The 27743-nt window shown below is 40.6% G+C and overlaps 1 protein-coding gene across 1 annotated transcript; it reads left to right on the top strand.

The window, feature by feature from the left end:
* Window positions 1-495: 495 nt before the first annotated feature.
* On the top strand, window positions 496-27743 carry LOC112118701 (protein SSUH2 homolog). Its single transcript, XM_024217115.1, has 12 exons — window positions 496-523; window positions 5465-5563; window positions 7339-7420; window positions 10283-10412; window positions 12045-12105; window positions 13605-13729; window positions 14459-14521; window positions 16520-16605; window positions 17748-17840; window positions 19952-20057; window positions 21143-21250; window positions 27592-27743. The coding sequence occupies exons 1-12, from the start codon at window positions 496-498 to the stop codon at window positions 27736-27738; spliced, it is 1128 nt and encodes a 375-aa protein (XP_024072883.1). The 3' UTR covers window positions 27739-27743.

Below are 27743 nucleotides of genomic sequence, written 5' to 3'. Positions count from 1 at the left end.
AAAAGACAAAGTCCCATAACAGTACATCTGTATTTTGGGTGATGAGTAAAATGAATAAAGCCCATGATCACATTAAACCCATAATGAAAGAACTACCTTTCTCATATTACTGGATGGAGAAGAGGGACAGATGGGAATATGTTGTGTAGGGGGACTTACACCTGCTCTACAGCCCCTTTATATCAGGCTAGCTGGCCTGAAGGGCCCATTGAGTAATCTGATCCTGTGTGTTAGTCTTTCTAAACATTTTGTCCCCTCTTATGGGTTTTGCTTTGGGAGGGGAACGTGAAACTCATAAGTTTGTTTGGCTTTTATTTTCGTCACTCACTTTTGTGTCAGCTTTGACTTTAATTCTGACCTTTGAATTGTTTGTGAGGTGGGAGTGGCTGGAGGGGATGGGCTTTAGCTACTATGAACACAGAATGCTCAGAAAACAATGCATTCCATGGTGGAAATTGGGATTAGAAAATCCTCTTTGCCTCCTGACCCTTGAAAATGGACCATGAACAGAATGAAGATGACAGTAAGTAAAACTAAAGGAAATATAGCCCAGAGAGGACCGTTTCTCTAATAGTTTGTTTTCCTATTTCGTTATAATGCATGCTTAAAAATAGTTATAGGCTTTTCTTTCAGGTCACCCACTGAACAACAGTATGTTTCCAGCACTGAAAAGGCCCACTGTAAATACATGAATGCTTCCTCCCATTGTCTGTGAAAAATTGGCCGCTGTCAATGCATTCCTTAAATACACCTCTCTGGACAGCTGAAGGTGTTCAATGCAAACTTAGGGTCCAATCCAAAGTCCACTGAAATCAGTGGAAAACTCCAATTTCCTTCAATGGCTCAGGCCCTTAAAATCATCTTCCATAACTAGAATTCCATAGTAATTTTGCATCACAGTTTTGTTTTTAATAAACAGAGGACTTTTGAATTCTACTACAAAGCTGCATGGCAAGAATTGAACAGGGACATTTATATCTTCTAATAAAATGCTGTGCAATTAAGACATCTATGATAAAGGATCTTTTATCTTAAATCTTTGTCTGCACCTTTTTAAAGAGATTATAATACAGTCCCAGAAGAGACACCCATTTCAAGGGGCCCCAGTGATACATTGCCGTCACTAATACTGCTGAAATGTCATTGAGTTCTGATGTTTAATTCGTGAATGATGAAAGTCTTGATTATTGTAGGCAGAAATAATGATGCTACACGAAGTATTGTTAAATCAAGATAAAAAGGAGATATTAATCTCTATGCAAACCACTGAACTCCAGGTCTGACTAACCGCCAAAGAGTTAAGAAATAGGTGAAAGGATACAGAGTGAACTGGGTTTCAATGATGCTTTTCCCGGGTGTTGTGAGAAATAATTCTATTTGAAGGCTATATTTTTCTAATGAGTGAGATTGGCTAGATGTTGTTCAGAAAGGGCTGATCCAAAGTCATTGAAAACAATGGGAGTCTTTCCATTGACTTCAAAGGGCTTTAGATCAGACCCTGCAATAACATATACTATTACACGTATCCATTAAAACAATTGCACCTCCAGCAAATGGGCATCATTATAAGCAGATTGCAATTTAAAAAAAGAAAATGATCATCCCACTATATTATGAGAGTCATATAAATGCATTGACACCATTTACTTCTAGCTTTAAACCTTCCCTTTTCATCAAAAGGAAAAAAATAATTTCTCAATAATTAATTCCTGCCAACTATTGATAAACTTTCCCATAAATATTCCTTTACATGTAGGGAAAGGACGACAGATTTAAACCAGCTGTAATACCAGAACTCTCTCAAACCATTTTTAAGTTTTGTCCAAATATCACTTTCTCCGTTTCCAGTAAAAATATATAAATGCTTTTCATGTGCTAAATGGCATAAGAGAAAGGTGGGGAAATAAGAGATGACAAAGTTCAGTTTATTTTATGATAAGGGAAAAATGTATTTGGCAATTTATTTTATATGTGCCCATCACTCATCCACTCATATCTACATTGTGGATTCTTAACCAGGCAGTCTCAATCACTCTGAGCTTCCATATTGCTCAATGGAAGGGAAGGGGCATTGGTTTTGCAGTCTTGTTATAGACCCCCAAAGTCTGAAAAACAAATGACTGAGATATCACAGAAAGTATAAGAATTCAACAGTATAGGATAGGGCATACAATAGTTTTGATTAGCCAGAAACTCAAACCCAAACTGGACCTGCCCTGTTGGAGTTTGTGGGGGGGGGGGGGGAATCACACTCCTGTAACCTTAGTTTCATCATAAAATTATGGTGTTTCCATTGAGAAATCATTCTATTTTGATGACAGCTCAGACAAACCTGCTTTTGAATTTGGGGTGGCCACAGTGGGAAGCACCTACCCAAAGAGGAGCTCTGCATTCTGGAAGTCCATCCATGCACACATATGGTCTGTGGATGGAATTCTGGGGCATGGGCACTTCCAAATTGGTGTCACCATGTGCTTCCATGCATTGCTGAAGTCAATGGGAATTTTGCCACTGACTTCAATGGGTGCAGGATTAAATCTCTAATGTACAATACATGAACATGCTTCAAACTGACATACCTAAGGCACAACTGATGAATAATAACCTACACTCTCAATTTCCTGGCTTTGGTCAAAGTGCTTCTCAGTCTCATTGTTATTCTAAAGTACAGCAATACATGTGTTTATAGATTATTGTGATATCCAGCAACAGGAACAAGTTTGTTGGTGATTTATATGCTCCAAATTCGGGATATTTATAACTCAGCCATTTAAAACATTTGCATGGGACTGGAATTTGGAACACATTTTCAGCTCAATTTTTGTTGTAAATAAGTTACTTTAAAATGCTGGGCTATTTTTAACTTTAGTCCATTAAAAATAAATGTTTGGGTACTCTTGGGAACATGCAGAACTAGATTTTTTTTATAAGTACAATGTGATTTAGAAATCAAAAATGTTGGCAGAGATTGTGTGGTTAACAGGGTTCTGGGTGTAAGGACACTTGTGTTCTTGTGTCTGCACTGACAGTGCCCATGGATAAACCACTGAGTTTACGCCTCTATAAAATATACATAATGCACACCTACCACACAAGGGTGATGTCAGTCTTAATTAATGTTTATAAAAGATTTTTAGTTCTCTGAATGAGACAAATTTATAAAATTGACTGATTTCTTGTGGGCATCATGACCTGAGTGAGTTCCATTGCTACGTCATAGGAGTTGGTGAATTGGGTTGGTTGTCACAGTTTAGTCCATGGTGGATGGCTGTTCAACTCGTTAGTGGGAATCTCAGCAGAAATATCATGGAAATTGAACTTCTAGAGAGGCTGTGAGTGAGTAGGCATCAACTAAGACGGGCCCTAATTCCTGGCTCTGTCACTGACCTACTGTGTGGCCTCTGGAAAGTCATTTCAGCCTCTCGAAGTCTCTGTTTCCATACTCATCCTTTGTCTGTCTTGTAGCTGGAAAGCTCTTTGGGGCAGGTATTGTCTGTAAGTATCTATTTGTGTGGGATCTAGCACCATGAGCCTTCGAGATCCATTGGGTCTCTAGTCACTACTGTAACTTTAATAATTCTCAGATCATCCAGGAGTGAACCCTCCAGGTCGTGAGTCATAGATAGGTGGAGGTTCTCCAGATCTCTCTTTTCAGCAGATAATTTCTTTTGGACACAGAGATGGGGCAAAACTGGAAGTATTTATCCAACACCTTTCCCTATCCCTGGACATTGGAAGTGCAGATAAAATGGGACCTAGATCAGAACTACCAAACTATCCCTTGATTTTAAATTTGCAAAACCAAACTCTGACTCAAGAGATTTTAGAAATGCATAATAGACTAATATACCGTAATCTGTGATCTAATCTACTAGTCTACTCTAGAGATGCTTTGCTCATTGCCTTAAATAAAATCACTTTGAATTTGCTCTGGACATGAGCAAAACAATTATACTGAAAGCAACATATGGATATTTTTTTAAAAAGAAAGTGTCCTGTAGTGTTTATCACTCAACATTAGGCTGATATCTTCACTCCTTCAGTACAAGGACAACCTTGTCTTCTCCTGCACAGGAAAGGTGACATTTCTACGGAAGCATATAGTTTCTTATTTTCATAGGTAAAATAATGAAGAGGTTGATTTAGGCTCTCTGAAGAATTGAGAATGGTCTCAGAAGAAAAGTCAAGTAAATCAAATTGATGGATGACTGCACTGAGCCATTCTTTGTGTCGTTTGAATTGTACATTGTTAGCAGATGACATTTCCTGGCTCTTCCACGTGTTTCTTTGTTTTTTTTTATTAACTGAATTTGCTTCATGGTGCAAACCACTCTAATATGATGGGAGAGGTCACTGGATGGAGGGCTAGTTAACAAGAGAGATTGTTTCTGGATGAAGAATCAGGAGTACCAATTGTTATAGCTCAGTAAGGGGAGTATTTTTAGAGCAGCACATAAAGAAACAAACAACTGGTGTCCCAAGATTAGGATTAAAATAGTTAAAAGTGTGGCAAAATTTTATAGAAGCAACTGCTAGTTACCAGCGTTACTATTACTAAAAACAAAGGGTGAGATTTCTAAACTAGCTAGGAGGTTTGGACACCCAGCTTTCATTAGCTTTAATGGGCCTAAATCCCTTAGGCAATTTGAAATTCTCATTCATGTTTTCTTATCCAGTTACTAAATAGAGAAGTCCAACCTCTGGAAAAACGTTATTTACAGTAATACTTCTGTAAGGCCCTAATTCTGCATGCTCATGTTTAACATCACACGTATGAATAGTCCCATTAAAGTAATGTGTGTATAAAGCTAAGCATGTGCATAAGTATCTGCAGGATCAGAACCTAAATTCTAATATCTGATATCAGGTACAAGTTTGGTTTTTTTTTGCTTAAAAAGCTAAGTCAGCAGACATTTCTCTAAAAGAGTACTGCTGAAAATTAATATGATCCTTTAGTTTGTGAAATGTTTAAATTACGACAAAATATTATTCTTAAATCACATCAGTAGTATATTCATCTTTTTCATTATAACCAACAGGACAAATACTTTATGAGTAGAAATGATTTTGTTTGTATTCAATATCTTTCATCTGAGGATCTGAAAGTATTTACATTGATATCAATGCTGAGAAGGCAGGCATGATTGTACCCCATTTACAAGTGGGGGAATTAAGGCACAGTTAAACGACTTGCCCAGAGTCAAAGATTTATTGGAATAGAACCGAGGATTCCAACCCCAGCTCTAACAATTAGGCTACATCAGTTACATTTCTGTAAATGTACTGAGAGTTGCTCCATCCCCAGCCTGGAGGTTGAGCTCCCAGGAGGCAAGGTTTGCTGTGATCTCTCTATTTTTACCTTTATCATCTCCCTTTGCCCTATCTCCCTCCCCAGTAAAATTATAGCACAGTACGTGATTATTCCATTTAATTGATCACTTCGTGTTCCTTATTTCTACACTAGCTATCCTGGATCTGGAATCAGAGCCTGAAAGTCCACTAGCACCCCCTGCAGATCTTCTGGAACAACTGGACGGATATGAATGGACTCTGCGAGATGGGGGTATATGTGCAACACTGACAATTTTATTACAATCTGTAAATGAATTTGGTTCTGTGAAAGTGAGGGATTAATTGCCCCTGCTTTATCCAAGCAAGAGCCATGCAAGCTTCCTCATGACTCTTTCCCATAAGTCTCTGTTCTGGTGTGAAAACTTTTGCTATTGTGGTCCCACGCCACTCTTGAACAGAGGCAGCTGTTCATGCCAACATGTGAGGCAGCTTTGTCAAGTATGTGAGTGGGGCTTGGATGAGATCAATGCACTAATGTTCACTTAGGACCTAATCAGGGTTGGGTTGGAAATCCCTAGAGAAAGGTGCAAGAACACACTCTGCTACCTATCTATGCCACAGTGTTAAATATTTCTGGATTCAAGTATCAGAGGGGTAGCCATGTTAGTCTGGATCTGTAAAAAGCAACAGAGAGTCCTGTGGCACCTTTAAGACTAACAGATGTATTGGAGCATAAGCTTTCGTGGGTGAATGCCCACTTCGTCGGATGCATGTCATGGGCATTCACCCACGAAAGCTTGTGCTCCAATACATCTGTTAGTCTTAAAGGTGCCACAGGACTCTCTGTTGCTTATTTCTGGATTGTGGTTAAATACTGTACCGGGTCCCACTACAAGATGTTGCTGTGAGTGCTGGGGTGCACCAGTCCCATAAACACTTGGTAGCATGCTGGGTGTCTCCAAGGCTTCAAGGATTAGGTTCTTTAGGCTCAGTGGGTTCCTCAAAACGTTTGCATGCTCTGAAGATTTCTTTACTAGGCCTGTCAGCAGAAAGATGTGCAAACACCCTAGGCACAATTGCTTTCAGTATTACAACAACAACAGAAAGATAAACCCAGCACAGCTGAATAAAACGTAATAAGGACCCCATGAAAACCCTGCACACTGTCTTCCCTGCAAGCTACGGCCCTGTATCCTCCTGCTGGTCCTCTGCATCTCTGTCCAGCTCTCAGGCCATCTAGTTCCACCTCCATCCACTGCCAGCTCCCAGGCTACTGTGTTTGGTCTGCTGCTGCTCCTACTGACAACAGCCTCCATCTCCCTCCTGAGCCTAGCCCGTTTCACCTCTGGTTGTACTCTCTTTCCCTGGCTTGGTAGGTTATGGAGCCCTCTGCTGGATGTTGAGCTAGGGGTTAACAGTGCCTAGTAATGAACTAGTAAATCTATTACAATGTATCCAATATGTCTGGATTATTAGGCTACAGGAACTCCACTGGAATGAATGGAGTTTGCTGGCGTGGATACAGTTCAATCGCTACATCAACTCTCAAAAACCACAGAGAAAAAGCCTTTGACAAAACTCAAACTGAAACTTTTTTTTTTAAAGTGATCAACGTTCATCATTTTCCTCAATTATTTTCATTTTTGATTCCTCTGCCCTGCTGGGTTTTGGCCAGATCCAAAGCCAGAATTGTCAAAGCTCCAAAAGAAAATGCCCAAACTCCCAAACTCTGGCCTGCTGGAAAATAGAAAGGATTAGAAACCTCATGAGAAAGTCTATTCAGGAGATTCTGGGCCAGATCCTCAGCTGGCGTAAGTTAGTGTCGTTCCACTGGAGATTTGATGTTTGACACCATCTGAGGATATAGTCCAGCCACCCTACTTTGCAGACTTTGGATAAGCCTCCAGACTCCTGAGACCTTATCTAAATTCCTCTCTTTTTGGAGGTTCCACCATTACTAATTCATAGCAACAGACAACCCCTGTAAAGTAAAAGATTTTACTGTCAAATTTTAGACTAATTCCATATTTTGATTGTTTCCCTTAGGAGGAAAAAACCTGCCACCACCTGCAGAGTTACTCAGAAAGCTCAGTGAACAGAGAAACAGGCCCATATTTCTAGAACACAGGTGAGATCCTTGCCTTTCCTGCTGTATTTGCTTAACATGACCTAGGGCCCTAGTCTGCTGCCCCAGGAGTATTATTTTGATGATTATTAATATTACAATGGCACCTAGATCACAACCAAGATCAAGGCCCCACTGTGCTAGGTGCTGAGCAAAGACACAGTGAAAGAGAGTCCATGCCCTTCCAATCTCTATAGACAAGTTGGACAAGGGGAAAGCATTCTTCTCCTCACTTTACAGACAAATGAAATGATTTGCCTAAGGCCAGACAGGAAGCAGAGCCAGGCACTGACCTGAGTCCCCACTGATGCCTTAGTCACAAGGCCATTCCTCCTCTCTAGCAGATCTATTAACTTCATTGGGACTACTCACATGTGAATGGATCTACTCCTGTGAGTGGGGGATGCACAATATATGCCATCATGTGCCAGCAATGCCCCTCTGCCATGTACATTGGCCAAACCGGACAGTCTCTATGCAAAAGAATAAATGGACACAAATCTGACATCGGGAATCATAACATTCAAAAACCAATAGGAGAACACTTCAATTTCTCTGGTCACTCAATAACAGACCTCAAAGTGGCAATTCTTCAACAACAAAAACTTCAAAAACACACTCCAACGTGAAGCTGCAGAACTGGAATTAATTTGCAAACTAGATACCATCAGATTAGGCTTGAATAAAGACTGGGAGTGGTTGGGTCATTACAAAACCTAAACTTAAGTTCCCCAATACTAATTTCTACCTACTGTTACTCACACCTTTTTGTCAACTGTCTGTAATGTGCCACTCTCTTACCACTTCAAAAGTTATTTCTCCTCCCTTGGTATCCTGCTGTTAATTGATTTATCTTGTTAGACTGACCTAACACTTGGTAAAGCAACCCCCATTCTTTCATGTATTTATACCTGCTCTTGTAACTTTTACTTCATACATCTGATGAAGTGGGTTCTAGCCCACGAAAGCTTATGCCCAAATAAATTTGTTAGTCTCTAAGGTGCCACAAGGACTCCTCATTTTTTTTGCTGATACAGACTCACACGGCTACCACTGAAACCTGTCAAAAAAATTTTGTGCAACTTAAGTGGCACTTTGGGCTAGCCCTCTGCTCGGGGGTGAATTTCACCTTTAACGTGCAGCCCCAGGTACTGAACTTAGCACCTTCCATCTTTGCCTCTGCCCTCACCCTTTTAAAACAATCTTCCATTTGCCAGTAAAGTAGAAAAGCAAAGCACAAATGATAAAGCGCCATTGTAATGAACTGTAGTATAGTGTAATGATTGGAGGGAGCCTCAAAAAAGATTTAGACGAGGTGTACAGTGGGATTAAGTTTCTCAGTCTTTATGAGAGGGATGGGCATTAGGACCTGCCTGAATGTCTTTTTAAATACAACCTGGAAATGACAGAAAAGTAATAAAGGAACATAGGAGCTGTGAGTTGATAGTTATCTGCTAAACACTCATTAAATCAAACATCTGAGCCAAATAAAAAGGGATCTAGAGGCTCAGGGATATTTGCTCAGAGCAGATGTGTTTTAAATTTCCTTTGGATAGCATGAACACAAGGATGATTTATTAGCCCCCAGTCTCTAATCAGAGTGTCATGGATGTTTCAGACATCCATGTTATTGATCAGAAGGCCTGCAGGGGTGATTTATCCTGTCAAGAATGATCTGGCTAATAGCCTATAAAATGGTCGTTTGCGCTCTCTGATAACTGCCTGTAGCATCATATTATTTGTAGGATTTGTGATATTAGATCTTCCTTTTTATTGAAAAGGGGCTTCTTAATATAAGTTGCCACAATCCTGACAGCAAAGATTCTTAAAGGATATTGTCTAGGGTCATGACAAATCCTTAGCAAAACTTACTTTACCTGGGAGGATTCAGTCATCATTGCCTCCTAAGAAAAGTACTGCTTACTTAAGCATTCCCCAAACAGCAAACGCTGAGATGATCCCCTCTGTTAGCATCCACTCTACAGTATTTCAATACATCTTTGCAAGAGCATTTTTACATTAGAGAAATGTAACAAATATATAAAAGGAGAACATACAGTATTACAATGGGGGCATGGAGGTCCCAGTCCTCCACCTTCGCAGTCAGTGTGAGTATTACCATTGACTACCAAAGGCAGTAGGGGCAGGGCTTTAAAATCAGTTATTACCATTGCGACTGCTAGCATGTCATTCATATTCTATTTCAGCTGTATATGTAGGTATGCGAGTTATATTGTGTACTGCATCATTACATTTCTAGGAGGCTGCTGTCTGCAGAGGCAGTTGCCACTCAGAGCAGAGCTATTGCAGCATGTTACAGAGGATACATATTATGCTCTCTTCATGTGCACATTAGTCTTTTTGTTGTTGCCGTTTCTATTAACCTGAAATAAAAAAAATCCAGACTCAAGATATGGCTGCTCTTCATGTATAAAATTATATATAGTTTCTAAGTGTGTATAGAGATCGGACAGGAAAGATGTTTGTATTTTGGTTTGGATCTGGCGAAATCACAGGTTGGGTTTTGATTTTGCAAAAGCCACCAGTGGTGTTTTAGATCTGGCATCTTTCTTATCCCAACCAGCAGAGTTTAAGGTGGGGGTTCAAACTTTTACGTTAGACCCATTTTTCTACTAATGAGCAAAGTGAGATCTTTTTCGTTTTGCAGGTAATTTAAAAATACATTTGTCTTTTATTTGTTTGTAATTAAAAAGATGCTGAGGCCAGCAGTGATTAGTGTCAAAGACTGGGCTTCTCTCAAATGGGCTTCTCTCCCCTACAGTGAGTTAAACATGCTAAATAGACATGGCTGTTTCTTTAAAAGGTTAAAAATCGAGAGTTTATCATTTTAATGTTAATCCTTAGGATTCCCACAATGACAGAAGACATGGCCAGGAGTGCCTTCCTCAGCTTTGTCAATTCCAAATGCTGCTATGGCAATAAAGCTGCTGGAGAACTGGTCATTCAGAATTTGAGACAGATGACTGTATACAGAGTGAGTATATTCAGATCTGAAACTGAAAAAAATGGTGCTTGGGCCATGTTTGGCCAAGTTGCTTGGATAATTTTCCAGTTGTCAAGTGATACTGGTCCATGAAGAATCATCTATTTATGAAATAAAATGGCTTTAATTAATTTGTCTTGAAATGGAATTCTATTGCTCAAATAAATATTTTCCAAGGAAAACACACCTTACAATTATTTGCAGCCTTCTACGAGTGAAAAAGTCCATCTTTCTCTATAGTACGAGCATCTGCAATACCTAAACGCTACAAAATTTCTGAAAGATTTTCTCCTCCCTTCTGAACTATGGAATTTGTCTGTGGCATCAGACCCCTAAAATTGCTGCCTTTCCCCGGGCAAAACTGGAGGTATATGCTAACCTGCACTTGGTTTACTTACACAAACACAGGGAACAAATTGTAATCCTAAATGTACTCTACCACAGTTATTCACTGCAATATATAATTCAGCTGAAAATTGACTGATCTAGGTTCTTTATGTCACCCCCATCACAAATTTATTAAAGTGAGCTCAAGAGGAGCTCTCCCTCTTGCTTTCTCTTCTTTCTCCATTCTGTAGCAAAGTTCTTTTGTGTATGTTCTTTTAGGATTTTTTAAAATATTTTGAGCTGCTCCAAAAATGCCAGTTTGCCATTGAACTGAGCATTAATGAGTTTCAGAATGCAGACGCCCCCTATTATTATACACAATGAATCACTCAACTTTCTAATACATATACAATGGGATGAGCATAGCTGTTAAATAGAAAAAAAATGTTATGCTGTAGCAAGTTCTAATATATAATTGAGCACTTCTCTTTTCAAAGCTTTTAAAAAGAGAAATACAAGACAGCAAATATCACAATAGACAAAACTCTTTGTGTTCTCAATGGAGTTCATTGAATAACTCACTAAAATAATATTTATTGCCAGTCTAGCCCTTTTTTCTGTTCACACAAGACTTATGAGGTGCGAGGTCATTAGTAATTTGGAAGTATTCACTAAATATTCAGAATCAAGAGTTTCTAGCCTATGGCCTGTTAGTTCTTCATTTGTGAACACAACATCATTTGTGTTGAGTGATAGTTCATCCAAGTCAAATGATATTGTTTCTGTTCCCCAGTGGGTTTTCTGAAGCCTTTCAGACTAGACTATAAATGACAACTGATGAATAGGAAATCATAAAATACTGCACCTTTTGTAGGAAATTTCAGACAAATAACCATTTATACTAGGTTGTTCAACCTTTGGGATTCTCAAACTTTCTAGCTGTTATCTGAACATTCCTGAGTAAACAAGCAACAGAATCCCATGAATAAAAGACTTTCCGTTTGTATTTGCTAGTCCAATTCTTTAAATAAATAAATAAAAAGTTGATGGAGCTCTATCTTTGAGTCAAATGAGTCAGTGAATGTCCTTGCTGACTTTTCCAGCAACTTATTGTGAAAACTTGAAATGGAAAAGTTCTCCAGTATGATTTAGTTGGTGTTGGTCCTGCTTTGACCAGGAGATTGGACTAGATGACCTCCGGAGATTTCTTCCAACCCTAATATTCTATGATTCTATGGTGGCTTAATACAATTTCTCTTTACGGTAATTGATTGCATGATTATTTCTCTTTTCTAGTATCGACTGGAGACCTATCATGAATCAAGGCTAAGTGAATGGACTTTTCAACCTTTTACTAGTGAGTAACTGCCACATAACCAATTTGAAATGACACAAACAGGAAATGCTTGAATAACTGAGGCTGTGTGTATACTTGGAGCTAGGGGTGTGATTCCCAGCTCATACTCATGTTAGCTCTCATTGACCTCCGCACTGAAAGTAATTGCGTAACCAAGGTGGCATGGGCAGCAGAGAGAGCTGACATGTTAGCCGCCCCGAATAAGTACCCATGTGGTCTAAGAGAGAATATGTGATTTATTCAAGGTCACAGATGAAGTCTATGGTGTCCACATGACTAGAACATTCTTCCTCTTGCACTAGACCATCTCTCACATCTCACACAGGACCATCCTCTGCTAGTACCTGTAAGATATGGACCTAAGATGAAAAGTTTGGATGAGGAAATGGATCAGATCTCTCTCCAAGCTTAGGGGAAGGATAGTCAGACCTGGGATTTTGTTTTGCACCCATCTATAATAGGGTACATATTGTACACATTGAAAAATCATACTCTGTTCAGAGACCCCATGTAATGCCTGAATATTGTAGCAGGTGGATAAGAAGCTGTCTCAGCTCTGCTATTCAGTGCTTAGATCATTAACTTAATTTTAACATTTAAAACTATTTTATTTCAATTTAAAGTCAGATTTAATTCATTTTTTTTTTTGCACGGGTTCTCTTGATCAACTGTCTACAGTACTTAACGACTTGGGACTTTAAACCAAGAAAATAAGCTTTACCTGACTACTTTAAAGAGGTTTTTGTCAGATTACAGTATGAGTGATAAAAATAAATAAATAAATAAAATTAATGAATAAAAAGAGATCCGCTTGTGAGAAGTCAAGGACACAATGAGGTCTGTCTTGCAAAGGTGAGGTGTGATGGGTTTCTAAGAGAAGTAATACACTCTGGCTGAAGTGATTGGCATGACCTATTATATGAAGCAGCTGAGGGACTTTGAAGAGAGCATTGTGGATGCAAGACTTTCCTTTATAGACTTAGGTTCATTTTATTCCCATTTTGTGAGGTTTTTGTTAAGGGTCTTGGAAGCCGATGACATTATTTCCATTAGAAAAAGCAGATTGCCTCTATAGTAATAACTTCCTGCAAAGTGTGATATACCGCGGTGCTTGTGAAAGATTTCAGATTGACAGCCCTAGAGAGTGAAGTTCTTTTATTTATCCAGAAGAAAGGTACAGCTTGAGGAACAGCAGAGATAACAGTCCCTTACACTCCTTGAACAATGTGCCTGAACCCTGACTAGGATGGGCCTTGGGGATCCGTGAGAGGCAGTTGAAGGAGTCAGTAAGAAAGTCTACACCAGAGAATGAGTAGGCAGTTCAGTCTTCATCCTTTGCTGAGAATGCCAACAAGAGCACCCTGTAGTGCACTGCCATTTGTGGGGCTTGTTGGTGTTCCATTGGGAAGTAGCTGGAGAACCCCAGACTCATTTCCAATAACATATACAGCAGGGCAAAGTTCGACCAAGGTTTATACAAGGTTTTCTTCCTGATGCAGATAATTTGGTAGATGGACCACAAAATGGCGCTTCTCCTCGGCCATGGGATATTAAGGTCCAGGCGCCGCCAATGTTTCAGGATGATACAAAGAAGTTCCGAGTACCTCACTCTTCTTTAGTCAAGGTAATTCAGTCTATGGATTGGTTAAAATCAAGGGCAAAGTGTGTTATTAATTAGGACACATTCATTTAGATAAGCCTTCCAAAGATCAAATGGGTTATTTATGGTTGTGGAGGGCAGAGTTCTCAATACATTTTAGTGTTAGTTTTGTAATTTTATCTTATGAATCTTCATATGAAAATAGGGTCTGTATGTGTGCGCACACAAATACACTATAAATATATGGGCAAATAGGTATAATTTATTTTTTACTACTCTTTTTTGTTTAGCTGTTTGGGTACAAATTTTGCTCTAAACGTTATAAGAAGCGGTGCAAGGTGATTTTTTTCCTCTCTCTTTTTTTTTTAAATAATGACAAAAATTGGCAGAAGCTTTTCCAATATTTTTTCATGACATCTCCCTCCTCTTTTGATCACCTCCATGGGTAGTTTAATTTTTTTTTTAAGTAAAATTTTGATTAAAAAAAAAAAGAAATTTCAGCAAAAGTATGCACAGAAAATATTTTCCATTTTTCTGGTAGGTCTAATTAGAAATTCTCCTCCGTTAAATAATATACTATTGATAGTTCCTTTAGTAGTCTTTTAAAACAGGTTTTACTCTATTTGATGCTGTCCGATTGGGAGTAAAATACCATCACTAAAGTATTTTTGATGTAAAATGATTGTGTAATCCTATGTTAATGTTTCTGAAATATCTTGGTAGCTTTATACATGAGCAATATTTTGATTTCAGGCATGCCACAAATGCCAGGGTCGTGGCCGACACAAATGCAGCGCTTGCCATGGTGCAGGCAGGGTAAGTAGCAGTTATGCCTTCTTCAAGACAGTTCCCAATTCCCTACTTTTCATTTGGGTGCTTCATTCACAGATATCTTATCTAGCACGTAATGCAGTGCTACTGTACTTATAAATAGGGAGGATTCAGGATTAGTGTAGGGGTGGTAAATCAGCAGGATAGTGTTGTTTACTTCTAAACTTTGCATAGTAAAAGCCTGATTCTGCATTCTTTGTACACCCAAACTTCCTATTGACATCAACGGATCCACATATATAGAATCTGGATTGTGAATTTTATGAATGAAAAGAATCTTATTTGGAAATCCACTCCGGTAGATAGACAGCCTCAGGAGTTGTAATACCTTACTACTCTCTAGCCTGTGGATTACATTGGTTTGTCTGAGAGTAGATTTCACTCTGCATGCAATCAAATGAGTGTGAATCCTAAACGTATAATACAGTAAATCCATCAACACATTTGCTCAGACTGTAGTTTTGAAATTTCTCAGTGGAAATGAGTCCCCAATCCAACAAGCCATATGCTTAACTTTAAATAGAAGAGTAATCTCACTGAGTTGTTCCCAGCTGTGCATTTGGCCTCCTCTTTCCGATGTGCTCATCCTGCATAAAAGTTCCCAGCAACAAAAAACGTATTGTTGTTCACAGCACTAAGAGCATAGTATTTAGCTCAATCTAGTCCGATTTAAAAAAAAATTTCTGCAAAGCAGCTTGCTAGTCATTACATACAAAAATATAGGTGCAAAAATGTGTATATGATATAAAATACATTTAATCTCATTCCAATCTCATTTATGCCAGTGGTAAATTTGACCAATAGACACCTATTTAGCCCACTTTCATACGCAATGAGATTTAATCAACCTTCTATTTTCCACATTATTGTTGTCAAGGCTGATTCCCCACTCTGGCACTTCAAGTGCAGAAGGTGGGGGCCTGCAAGGATTTAAAAAATTAATACTGGCCACTTCAGGCTTGTATTAAACTCCCAAGGTCACAGCTTCTCTCTGACCTTGGATGGGTAGATATTGCCACCACCCAAGTGCAAAAAAACCAGACCAAACCCTTGAGAACCCAGGAAGGAACACTTGGGAATTCTTCCAGTGGGGTACCTTCAAGCCCTTTCACCCCCCCTTCCCAGGAAAAGTTGAGGAAAAAAACAAAGGAAATCAGCTGTTGCCACCACCTAATTAAACAGCATATGCACAAACCTCTTAGGGACACAAAAATCAAATCCTGTTCTTAAAAAAGGTAAATTTTATTAAACCACAAAAGAAAGGAAATACATTTGGAACGTAGGCTTTTTGCTAGATCTCAAAAGAAACAATTACAAAAATTAAGCATCAAGATAACTCTCTTGAGGTTCAGCTTAAAGGTTACAAGCCAAACAAAAGCACCTGGGGTTAGCACAGAGGAGTCCACAAGCCAATACAAAAATAAAAGAAATAACCCTAAATCGCATCTTCCTAGACATTCCCTAATTTACTTACATTTCTGGGGTTTCAGATAAGCAATCTTTAGGTATGGTCTGATGGTTTTTCATACCTGGCTTAAAGCTTCTCAGAGCATAACTGCTCCCTGTTCCCCTCTTTCCTGGAGAACAAAAACACACAGACAAAGGGAATTTTTTTTCCCAATTTTAAAAAGTTCTAACCCTCCCATTGGCTCTTTTGGTCAGGTGCCCGCTCCTTTCCTTTTACCTGTGGGCTTGTTAACCCTTTACAGGTAAAGCAAGTAGAGAACAACCATCAAGAGGGATTCCATAGCCAACTGGCTGGCTGGGTGTCCACAAAAGGGAGCTATCCCCCCCTCTGATTTATCACAATTGTGCAAAGCACATACCTAACATAACTTCTTTTTTGCTGAAACCTGACTGAGCAGGGTTGTGGTTAGAAAGCATAACGATAGTGTGCAAGACAAATCTGGCTTTTACAAATCTGAAACATGGTTGTTTCTAGTATCAGGGAGGGCATATTTTATTTCTCTGGTGCATTTTTAGATGAGATGTGTTACGTGCAGTGGGGCCAGACACAGGAAAAAGCAGCAGAAGCGGTGCAAGATGCGTTCAGGTACTGGACGTAAAAGGTAAGGTGGGCTCATTGGCATTTTGCTACCATGGCTCCATTTGGATTATTTTCTAGAATAATTTGATTTATTAAGAAAAAAAAATCGAATCCTCATTTGTGCACAGAGAAGCAGATCCTCTATGTGGATGAGTTGTACTGTATGTAAGAGAGCAGTATGATTGCTCAGAGCTCCGGTATGAAACTGGAGAAAAGCCTGTAAAAAGTCTTTGGGCTAAGTTTAGAGGTGAGAGCAACAAGGTGTCATGGTGGACGTCTGCTATAGACCACCAGACCCAGAGGATGAGGTAGACGAGGCTTTCTTTGGACAACTAACAAAATTTTCCAGATCACAGGCCCTGGTTCTCATGGGGACTTCAATCACCCTGATATCTGCTGGGAGAGCAATACAGCAGTGCACAGATAATCCAGGATGTTTTTGGAGAGTGTTGGGGATAACTTCCTGGTGCAAGTGGACCATCTCATGAACTCGACCATCTCATGGTCACTGCTGCCCAGGTTGCCACCCACTTCTACTTCCCCTACCAATTCTTCCCTGTTTGTGAGCAGCAGATCAAGAGGAGCACGGCCCCTAGTTCATTCTTAGGTTTAAAATAACAGAGATGGTATTGTGGATAATCATGGCAATAATTGTAAACCATGAATCCACTGAGGCTAATGAAGGCTTGAAGAGCTTCAATAAATCAATTATTAACTGCTGCTAATCCGAGTTGTGTTGAAGCAATCAAAATGTTCCATGCATAAGCATATGCCTCCTACATCTGTTAGAGGCAGAGATATCAGTGTCTGGAAAGGGACACTCAGCCTTCTACAGTTGTGTAGGGAAACTGTTATTATCCTTAATTAGATGCACAAATAATTTCTTTGACTAATTCCACATTTACAAACAGTCTTTGTGGTGGTATTAGTCATTCAGTTTATACAATAAATACAAATCCCTTGCATCACAGAGTAATGAAAGAAGTACACCCACTGCATATAATTTTGTTAACCTTTTTACTGCCTTACAGAGATGGGCTCAAAAAAGAAACAAACCAAAGAACATTGAAAGCATTGTAGGGGCTGAGCCTCCAGATCCCTTCAACGTTAAACTTGAACCATTTAACTGCTATTGAAACAAACCTTTATTTTTGCCTCTAAAAGGTGCAGCACCTGTTCTGGGCGGGGCAACAAAACCTGTATGACATGCCAGGGAGAGAAAAAGCTCTTACATTTCATACAGCTGATAATAACCTGGTAAGTAGAGTGGGTAGAATGTTGTAGTTATTATTTGTAGTACAGCAACACCTTGAGTTTCCAACCAAGATTGGGGCCCCATTTTGTACGATAGGTAATAAGAGCTAGACACAGATTAAAAAAAAGTATTTATTACCATTTTATAGATAGGGAACTGAGGTGCACAGGCCCAGCTCCAACTCTCATTAAAGTTAGTGGGAGTCTTTCCATTGATTTTTGTGGGAGATGGATTGGGTCCAGAGAGATAAATGACTTACCCAAGGTCACAAAGGAAGTCTGTGGCAGATTCAGAAATGGAACCGAGGAACTCTGGAGTTCCTGTCCAGCACTTGAACCAAAAGATCAGCTTTCCTGCCTGTAATCAGAGGCATCTCACAGTTGGAAGCATCTCTTTTGTGCAGAGAGTGAAATGAATTATCGAGTCTGAGTTAATGTTAGGTTAGCAGCCAGAGCAGAATGGATGACATTAGCACTTTGCTATTAACACTTGTTATTTGAGTGGTTCAGTGCCAGTAGTGACATCTGAGTCTAGCAGCTGAACCCCACGTACCAGGGTTTATGCTACAGAAAAAAGCTGGTTCCCTCTGTTGTGGCTCCAGTATTAACACTTCTAATTTGGGAGCTTTGGAGCCAGAGGTAACAGAAGGGTCTAACAGCATCTCAGGTTGTGAGCTTTGGTTAAAAGCCACACATTGCCTGTTGACCCACACCCCAAAATACTTTCTAATGGAAGCCCAAGCTCCACCGTTTTAAGAACTTTGCTTCTCAAAAATTAATTTCAATTCATCCGTGGAACAACCTTTAAATCAGGAATTGCCACCAAGTGGTGCCGATGGTTTTTATGAAATGTACACCAGGCTACTAAAGAAAAGGACTGGCACTACACATTTATTTGGCACAGGATGCAACATAGCCAACAGATGGAAATAAATTTGGATCACACTACCATTCTGGGCAGTGACCCTGAGATGGGAAGCTCTATTTTCTCATCACTAAATCCTCAACACATGTAGTCCTTCAAGCAATTGAGTGACATAGTAAGGCATGTCATGTGGTACTATTGCATACACATGAGATATACATATGTCTACTCTTGGAACTGGGGATGTGATTCCCAGCTCACGTAGACGTACTTGTGCTGAGCTAGTGAGCTAAAAATAATAGTGTAGCCTGGGGTCTCATGGGCAGCTTGGGCTAGCTGTGTCCATGTAAGTACCCATGGGGTTCAGGTGGGTGTATACTCAGCATGGCTAGCCTGCTGCTCGCTGTTGCCTTGCTACACGACTATTTTTAATGTGCTAGTTTGATGAGAGCTAGCACAAGTATGTCAATGCAAGCTGCGAATCACACCCCTAGCTCCACGTGTAGAGAGATCCGTATACAGCAGTGGTGGGAAACCTGCGGCCCACGGGCCGCACATGGCCCATCAGGGTAATCCGCTGGCGAGACAGTTACATTGACCATCTGCAGGCACAGCCGCCCGCAGCTCCCAGTGGCCACGGTTTGCCGTTCCTGGCCAATGGGAGCTGCGAGAAGTGGCGGCCATTGGCCGAGAACGGCAAACCACAGCCACTGGGAGCTGCAGGCAACTGTGCCTTTGGACGGTCAATGTAAACAAACTGTCTTGCGGCCCGCCAGCGGATTACCCTGATGGGCCATGTGCGACCCGCGGGCCGCAGGTTGCCCACCACTGATATACAGTATATCCAATAGCATTGTATAACTTCCTTTTGAAGTCTTCCTTATTTAGTAACCAAGCCTTTATCTTCCAAGCCGTAGTGCAAAATAATTAATTATAATAGAAACCATGGCTTCTGAAGGAGGATATACGGCTGAACCTGCAATAGTAAAATAATAGGTTTATAAGTCATCTTGAAAACTGTAAGGTAGCCTGTTAACCATGAAGCCCTAGTTTCAGGATCTTTTAATGCAAGAGTCATCCATGCCATAAAAGCATGTGAGGTTGTTAAGAAAAGAGGTTGTTGCAGAAGAGCACAAAGGTTGTGAAGAGTGAATATTGTCCTCAAATCAGGAAGCAGTAGAGCCTTACTCAAGTGGTTAGAAATAGTTTAGAGCAATATAAATAACCTACGATGCTTTCTCTCTCCCAGGAAGAACAAAGTGTTTGAATTTGTTTCTGAGCACCAGCTGAACTTTCCAGGAGAGCTGCTCAGTAAAGTCAATGGAGAGAATGTATTTAAAGATGAAAATGTTCTGGTGAGTAAATCTTAGGGCTGGAGGAAATTAGTGATTGTTCCTACCTCACACCCATTTCTGGACTTTATTCCACTTTACCACAAGTCAGCTTTAGTGCATAGTGGACTTGAGTTAAAATAACTACCAGCTCCGCAAACCACTAACCAACTGTGAATTAGATGAATTCTTTATATTATTTATTTGTATTGTGTCAGCCATGCCCCAGGGCTCCATTGTGCTAGGTACAGTTCAAACACGTAACTGAACAGAGTCCCTGTCCCTAAATGCTTATAGTTTAACTAACCATGTCATGTCAGTAGTAAAGATCCTGCAATCAGAATTTAGTTCAGGAGTGTGTGAGGCAGGCTAGAATCCAGTTCACTATCTCAGAGCTGTATTGTCTCTGCAGTCCTAAGCATACATCACTCACAGGTATATAGGAAACATTTATGTTCATGACGTATTATATATATATATATATAGAGAGAGAGAGAGAGAGATTTTTTAAAATGTGTCTCTCCAAAGCTCAAGGGACATGAATAAATCATTCTGAGAAAAAAAAGTCCATTCAGATTTCCATTTGGCTGATTGACCAGGTCAGTGATCCTTCCCAATGCACAGAACCAGTACTTCTTCCATAAATCATCAACACACTGAGACAAGGCCTTGGTAAGAGAATGAGGCTTTGCAACAAGCCTTCAAAGTCCAGAAGACTGGTGGGAGTCTGTTGGAACAAGACGGGAGTGAGTTCCATAATGGAAATCCTTTCTATGGAATTACCACCTTGGCACTGGAATCTGGGGCTTATCAATTAGAGAACATCGGCTGCTCTCAGCTGCTGTGGTACTGCATGAGAAGAGGGTTAGCCTCTAAGTCGGAAGATGCCATCTTTACACAGTCACTTTTCCAGCCACAATTACATTCTGAGGTCTGTAATGTTATGGTAAAATGAATATAAATCTGTATCCATGATTTCACTATTTAAGGACATTCAATATGTTTTCATTGTGCTGTAGCTGGCTCCTTGCATGTGTTGACAGAATGGCAAACCAGATAGTTCGTGCCACGCAGGTTGGGTTTTTATTCCTTTTCTTTTTAAATTTCAGGTGTATCCCATCGTTGACTTCCCTAAACCAGAGATTTCCCTAGCTTCACAGAGAGCCATCACAGAGCATAATGCAGCATTTGCCACATCATCACGCATTCTACAGCAGGTAAGCAGGGAAGCCAGATAGTAAGACCAAGGGTAAAAGGTGTGGGGATCTGATTCTTACTCATGCAAGCCAAGGTTGTGGAATTTAGTGCCTGATCCAATAGGCACTGACAGCAGTTGGAGTCAAAGAATCAGGTTCTTAGCCAGTAACCCATATTGTAGGTCACACTTAACAAGATTGGAGTCTGTATTCTGAAATGCAGAGACGCTGAAAAGGACTTAGGGGTAACGGTACATAACCAATTGAACCAATTGAACATAAGCTCCCAGTGTGATGCTGTAACTAAGAGGGGAAATGTGATCCGTGGATGTATAAGCTGGGGAAAATCAAATAGGTATGTGGTATTACCTCCTGATAATTTTGGACTGTGTTTATTTCATTAGATTTATTCGTGGAATTGATTAAAACCAGCGATGTTGGGGGAGGATGGTAGATGTTAATTACTAGGTTAGTCATTTAAGAGCAATATTATTTTTGAGCATATGTAAAGCACGATTTCTTTAAAAATCAGAGTTAAATCCCAGGGGAAATAACAGCTCTTGGTTCTAAAGACAAGAGAAACTTCTTTCCCCGTTTCCAAACAAAGTCACGGCAAATAAATTCTTTATTCTCCCGGATTAATATCCTAGCAGCTAATTTTGCATAACCATTATGTTCCATCAAGTCACATCTATTGCCTTCATTAGTTTGCAAATGCTAAATTATAGCTGGTACATACTGCCTTTTCCCTCTGGAAAGAGAAAAATGCCACCTTAAAAAAGAAAAGTAAATTAAGAGACCAAAATAAGCTAAAGGGGCAATGGTTTGATTTTCCATATGGTCTGTCAATCTAAAATCAGCTCTTTGGCACGCTCGTGCTTTCCAAATTAATTCCAGGCGATAATCTCCACTTCTCACTATCAAAAGCAGTTTGTTCACTAGATTGGGACACACCATCCAAATGCCTCCTCTAGCTGCCTGGGAAAGCAGGTGTTGAGAAGCTCTTTCAGTGCCAAATCTCCCAGACCATGTGTTGTTTACTTAGGTCTGGGCTGCGTCCTGCCGGCCCATTCCTCATTACTTAATTCTTTGCACCCTCCACTTGCTCTTGGCTAAAGTTCTACCACTTAATAATCAGCATCCTTTGGAAGAGAAGAGGAGAAACACCTTTTACTGCATATTTGCTTGGCTGCTGGCATTCCAGCTTTTTATGAAGTCGGCCATATGCTGGCGGTAAATATTGTGCCCATAAACATTCCGTAGGCTCAGCATGACAACAGTCTGGCAGTTTTTGCTTGCTTCATTTAGTTGTGTTTAGAACACTGACTTTGTGTGTAATTGTAACACATCAGGGTGGACAACTGAGGATCATTACTTACTGAGAGCAGGAGATTATTACTTAATCTACCACAGCTATTGCATTCTTCTCCTCTGCCTTTTTAGTTTGTAGATCCCAGTTGCATTAGCTTAGCGTCAGCACTGGATGGCAGTGTCTTTTCATAACAAATGCTACCAGTGGAGATGTACACCTTTGCAAGGCTGAATGGAACAAAAGAAAGAGAATTATGTAGTCAAATGGTTTGACTGAATGCGTGCTTTCAAAACACTACAGACTAGTGAACAGGCATTTAGCTCAAGGTGTTAGCAAACAGGCATTTAACCCGAGTGTTAGCTTCCTGTGCAGACTTTTTTCTGGCATGGTCCCTCATTGAAATATTTGGACTTGATTAGTTATTTCTAGCTGTTGAAACATATTCGCTAAAATGTCCCCAACAGGATTTTGTCCCAGGTAACTCCCTAACTGGCATGTGTGATTTATCTGCAGCTTTCAGCACAGAGCCTCAAAATGTTTTACATGGTGTGAGTGGGTTGGGATCACTATACCCATTTCACAGATGTGCAAACTGATGCACAGAATTGTTAAGTGAACTGCCCAAGGCCATGCAGCTAGTTGGGATGAGTCAGCTCAGCAGTGATGAGTCTGCAGAGGCCAGCGTGGCAAATCTGCTACTGGTGATTCTGTGACTGCTCTTTCCCTCCTCACACCCCAGCAGAAGTGAGTGATAGGGCCATCAGAAGATGCAGTTGGGCAGAGTGTGGGGCAGAGTCAGGGTGTCTTTGGCCCAGGGAAGAGTGTGGCATTGAAGGCATTGGGATGCAACAGGGAACCCACTAGTGATAGAGTCTTAGCAGCTGAAGTACCTACAGTGCTTATCTCAGCTGTGGTACAACTGGTGTCCTACCAGGGACTGCCTTAGAGGAGGTTTGGTACCATGACGCCCCGAACGACCGACATTCACACAGTTATTGACTGAGCCATGAATAGAATCCAGGAGTCCCAGCTCCCTGTTCTAGCCACTGGACCGCACTGTCTCCTAAACCTCTTCCACTCTTTGCGACAACTCATCCCTAGACCCAGATTTCTATATGCTCCAAAGACAACTAATGTGCTCGTCTTTGCCTTTCTCAATGCTACTCCTTTACTGACATGCTAACTCCCCAGGAAGGTGCTGATCCTTCAAGAGGAAGACCAAGTATTTGCGGTCATTGTCTTTGAACTACTGCTGAAATGTTTTGTGAGGCCAACATTTGAAGGGGATACAACCAATCTGCATTAGTGACACTTTATGCTATAAAAGGCACCAAACTCCTAGAAGATGGTTGTTTCTGTGATTCACAATCTTCTTGAGTTCCAGCAGAAGTGAAATGTACCCAAACATATTCTTGAGGCCCTTATACGGGGTGCAAGAATTTTGCAAGTTTCCTAAGCATTCTTCCATTAGGGGAAGAGAGTGGCATGGAATTTATGGCAGTTCTGTGGTTCTGTGTGCCTCTTCTTGCTAGAAGGGGCTCTCACGGGCCAGTACACCCTCCAAAAAAATCAGGTTGCAAAGAGGGAAAGGTGGGTGGATTAATGCTAACAAGGTCAGCATTAAACTTCACAAGAACTCTGCTGGGTTGTACATTGGTAAGTATTATGCTGGGTTGTATGTAGGGTTGGGAAATAGGATACCGTCTGTGCAGCATGTCCCTTGTTTGCATCCTCCCCATCCACATATCTGGAAGCCCGCAGAGCCCTTGTGTCTTTTGGGTAAGAGAAAGAGAGAACAGTGCTACTAAGCCATACTTTCTCCTTCCAAGCCACGAGGGTAGGGATCCTGCAAACACCTCCCACTTACAGTCTATATGGTCCAGACAAGAGAAAGGAAGTATTATCTCCATGTCAAGGAACTGAGGCACAGATTGCGTGACTTGGTAAGGTCACATAGGAAGTCTGTAGCAGAGCCAGGATGTGAAGCCAAATCTCCTGAGTCCCTTAGCCCAGCACCTTAACTCAGAAGGATGTTCTTGTGGCTATCTTGAGTACTTATATAGGCCCCATCTCCATAGGGTCTGAGCACCTCACAATCTTTAATGGATTTATCCTTACAACATCCGCGTAAGGCAGTGCTATTATCCCCATTGTACAGATGGGAAACTGAGGCATGGGTAGACTCTGACTTGCTTAAGGTCTGTAGCTGAGCACAGAATTTAACCCAGGTCTCTTGGGTTCCAGGCGAATGCACTAACCATTGGCCCATCCTGATTCTTTCTTTTATAAAAGATATGAGAAAAGAAAAATCTGCCACTAAGGGCAGGATGGTGAGATAAATATTGTATAATATGGAGAAGGATGCCCTGCTCTGACTATAAAGGGGTCACTATGAGCTTCCTGTATAAAAACACATCTAATGAACTAGTTTTATTAATAAACGGTAAGTCACTACAGAAAAAGATTACCAAAGAAGTGTGTGTTCATATGCTACTCAGGCATTATAGGCATAAACTTTAACAGTATATAGTGTAAGTTCACTATAGTAAAACTGAATCTAAATAATGGAGGATGAGCAATAATACAAGGAAGAAACAGGTCTAAGAGCTCCATTAAATGTTGGGTCGGAAGAATAAGAACAAGAATAATCCTTATTCACTTTGCAAAAATGTGTCTAGTTCCCTGAGCATCTGAAAAACTTTATATAGTACTAGTATTTGGCTGAGAAAAGAAAAAGATGAACTAGGAACCAAAGGGGAGGGCTAACTCAGTGGTTTGAGCATTGGCCTACTAAACCCACAATTGTGAGTTCAATCCTTGAGGAGGCCATTTAGGGATCTGGGGCATAAATCTGTCTGGGGATTGGTCCTGCTTTGAGCAGGGGGTTGGACTAGATGAGGTCCCTTCCAACCCTGATATTCTATGATTCAGTTGGAAATTGATTACAGACAAACTAAATCAAAAAGAGAACTATAACCAGATAGCATAAACTGTATATAACTGAAAAGCAAGTAGATTGCAAGATAGTCTCTTTTTACACAAAGTTTACTGTGTATTTTGAATCCACCCATTTAATTTTCTTTATGCTGTAGGAGCACTGTAGGTTAGAGAAGGCCTGAGGAACAATCTTTGGCTCTAAATCTGAACCTCCCCAACATTCATGGGCTCCTGGATTGGAGATCTTGATTTGGTACATTGTTGAAAGAAGAAACAGCCACGGGTCCAACCTTTTCCAGGGTTTGGTTCACATTAGCAAGGGTCAAGACCTATTGAACCCTAAAGCCTCTCCTCCCTGCAAGGGGAAAACATATTCCAATAAGAGACATGCCACATAGTAAAACATACCAGTTTCTCTTAGCCAAAAGGCTGATCCTGTAGTATAATGTTCTCCTCCCCCATTCAGATTAGGTGCTATCTAGGACAACTGTGTAGTAATGGCTGATTTTTTAGTGTCATCTACTGTAGAATATTTTATAGAAAGAACAAGGGTAGCTAGATTAAAAGTGAAGGTTTAAAAAGTTTAGCAGCTTTCTTCCCACATGCCATGGTAGAAATGCTCCTAACAATCTTTATTTGAGAGCAGGGGGATGGGGCTACATGGAATGGGGGCTGAAAAGACTCTGCAACTGTAATTTAATGGACCAAACTATGCCTTCTCTAGGCAATCTCATTGTCTAAAAGCTTGTAATCTGTGGCTCTGACCATGCTGCTGCTTATTGTCTATATATTTCATTTAAAAAAAAAAAGTCTTAGTACTCTTCCCACATGGGAAGTTCTGCAGACATTTTTTCTGTTAGACCTGAGTAGAGACTGTCTGAGGATATTCACACTGTGTGCTGGAGATTAGGGTAAGAGTACAGAAGTCTAATCTCCCTCCCCAAAAACCAACCACTATCAACAACCCCCCACCCCAGGAAATGACCCTCAGTATTTGTTTGTGCATCAGGCCTGTTAAAACATACTAGCCTCAACTCCTAGATAACCAAAAGAACCCATCAAAGGTTTTATATAGAGTAAACCCTTCACAGAAATCCAGAGAGCCCTGCTCACCCAAAACTAAACTAACTCTATAGATGTCACTTTTTTGAATACAGGCCTTGCTGCTACCCTCCCCCTCAGCCTTCCTGATTATTGACCCAAGGGATCTCTTTATAAATGAATCTGGTTGGTAGGTTAATAAGGGACTCACACCTGGGCCCTGATTGACCAATGAAGAGCTCTAATTAGCTCTGTCAGTATCCTTCAGGGTGCGGGACCCAGTTTGGACATTAACTCCCTGATTGCTGGCTTTGATGCAGACCTAGTTTCTGAAGCAATAAACATGTCTTTAATTTCCTTTAATCTGAAACTTTCCTGGAAGCTAAGGACTCATCCATCTACAAGTACTCAAATACTTTTGTAACAAGGTCATGATTGACATGCTTATCTGCCCTGGTTACAGCAAGCACAGATGACTTGTACCCTCATGACTTTTAACCAGAAAACCGTATGTCCACTGTTTACACATCTACTCATACAAAGCTGCTGTACCATATAGCTATCCCATAATGCCTTGCGGGGGCAGAGAGGGGGAATTGCATCTACAGGAGATGTACCAGCAATAGATGAGGCAATGCTTTCTGGGCTGTGTTACCACACACAGAGCTGTGACAATACAGGGCTGGCTAACCTGTTTACACAGTGAAAGGGTCACATTTACGCAGCAAAATAACACTGTCATAACACGGTTACAGGAAGACATGGTGGCCTGGCCTAAGCACACAGTTAGCCCCCAGGTTTAACCATGTCTTGTTTGTGAACAAATCAAGCATGTCACAAAGTGGTTATAAACTCACTGCCAGTGTTCTAGTGTGCACAAGGCCGAAAGTCCAAACACACAGGATAGTCTGTTGAAGAAGGGGGAGAGCATTTGACAACTGATGTGGTGGCTGAAGGCATCTCTCTCTATGGGATGTCAAGCATTTCTTTCTTCCTCTCCAGATGTGGCAAAACATGAGGAGTCAGCCTTACTTAATTAAGGCTTTTCACTTGCTTTTTTTTCTTTTCTCAGCGACAGACTATTGAGCTGATCCCCATCACAGAAGTTCATTATCTGTATGCAGGGAAGACGTACCTGTACTATGTCTATGGACTAGAAAACAAGGTGTATGCACTGGACTACCCAGAGAGGTACTGCTGTGGCTGCACCATCATATGATGGCA

Source organism: Terrapene carolina, unplaced genomic scaffold, assembly GCF_002925995.2.
Source record: "Terrapene carolina triunguis isolate 2854851 unplaced genomic scaffold, T_m_triunguis-2.0 Scaffold89, whole genome shotgun sequence".
Lineage (NCBI taxonomy): Eukaryota > Metazoa > Chordata > Testudines > Emydidae > Terrapene > Terrapene triunguis.
This window is presented reverse-complemented; position numbering and strand designations above follow the sequence as displayed.

Coding starts and splice junctions, on each gene's coding strand:
- LOC112118701 (XM_024217115.1), top strand. CDS start 496: ATGGACCATGAACAGAATGAAGATGACA. Junction 524..5,464: donor TGAACAGAATGAAGATGACA/GTAAGTAAAACT, acceptor TTTCTACACTAG/CTATCCTGGATCTGGAATCA. Junction 13,730..14,458: donor CTCACTCTTCTTTAGTCAAG/GTAATTCAGTCT, acceptor TTTTGATTTCAG/GCATGCCACAAATGCCAGGG.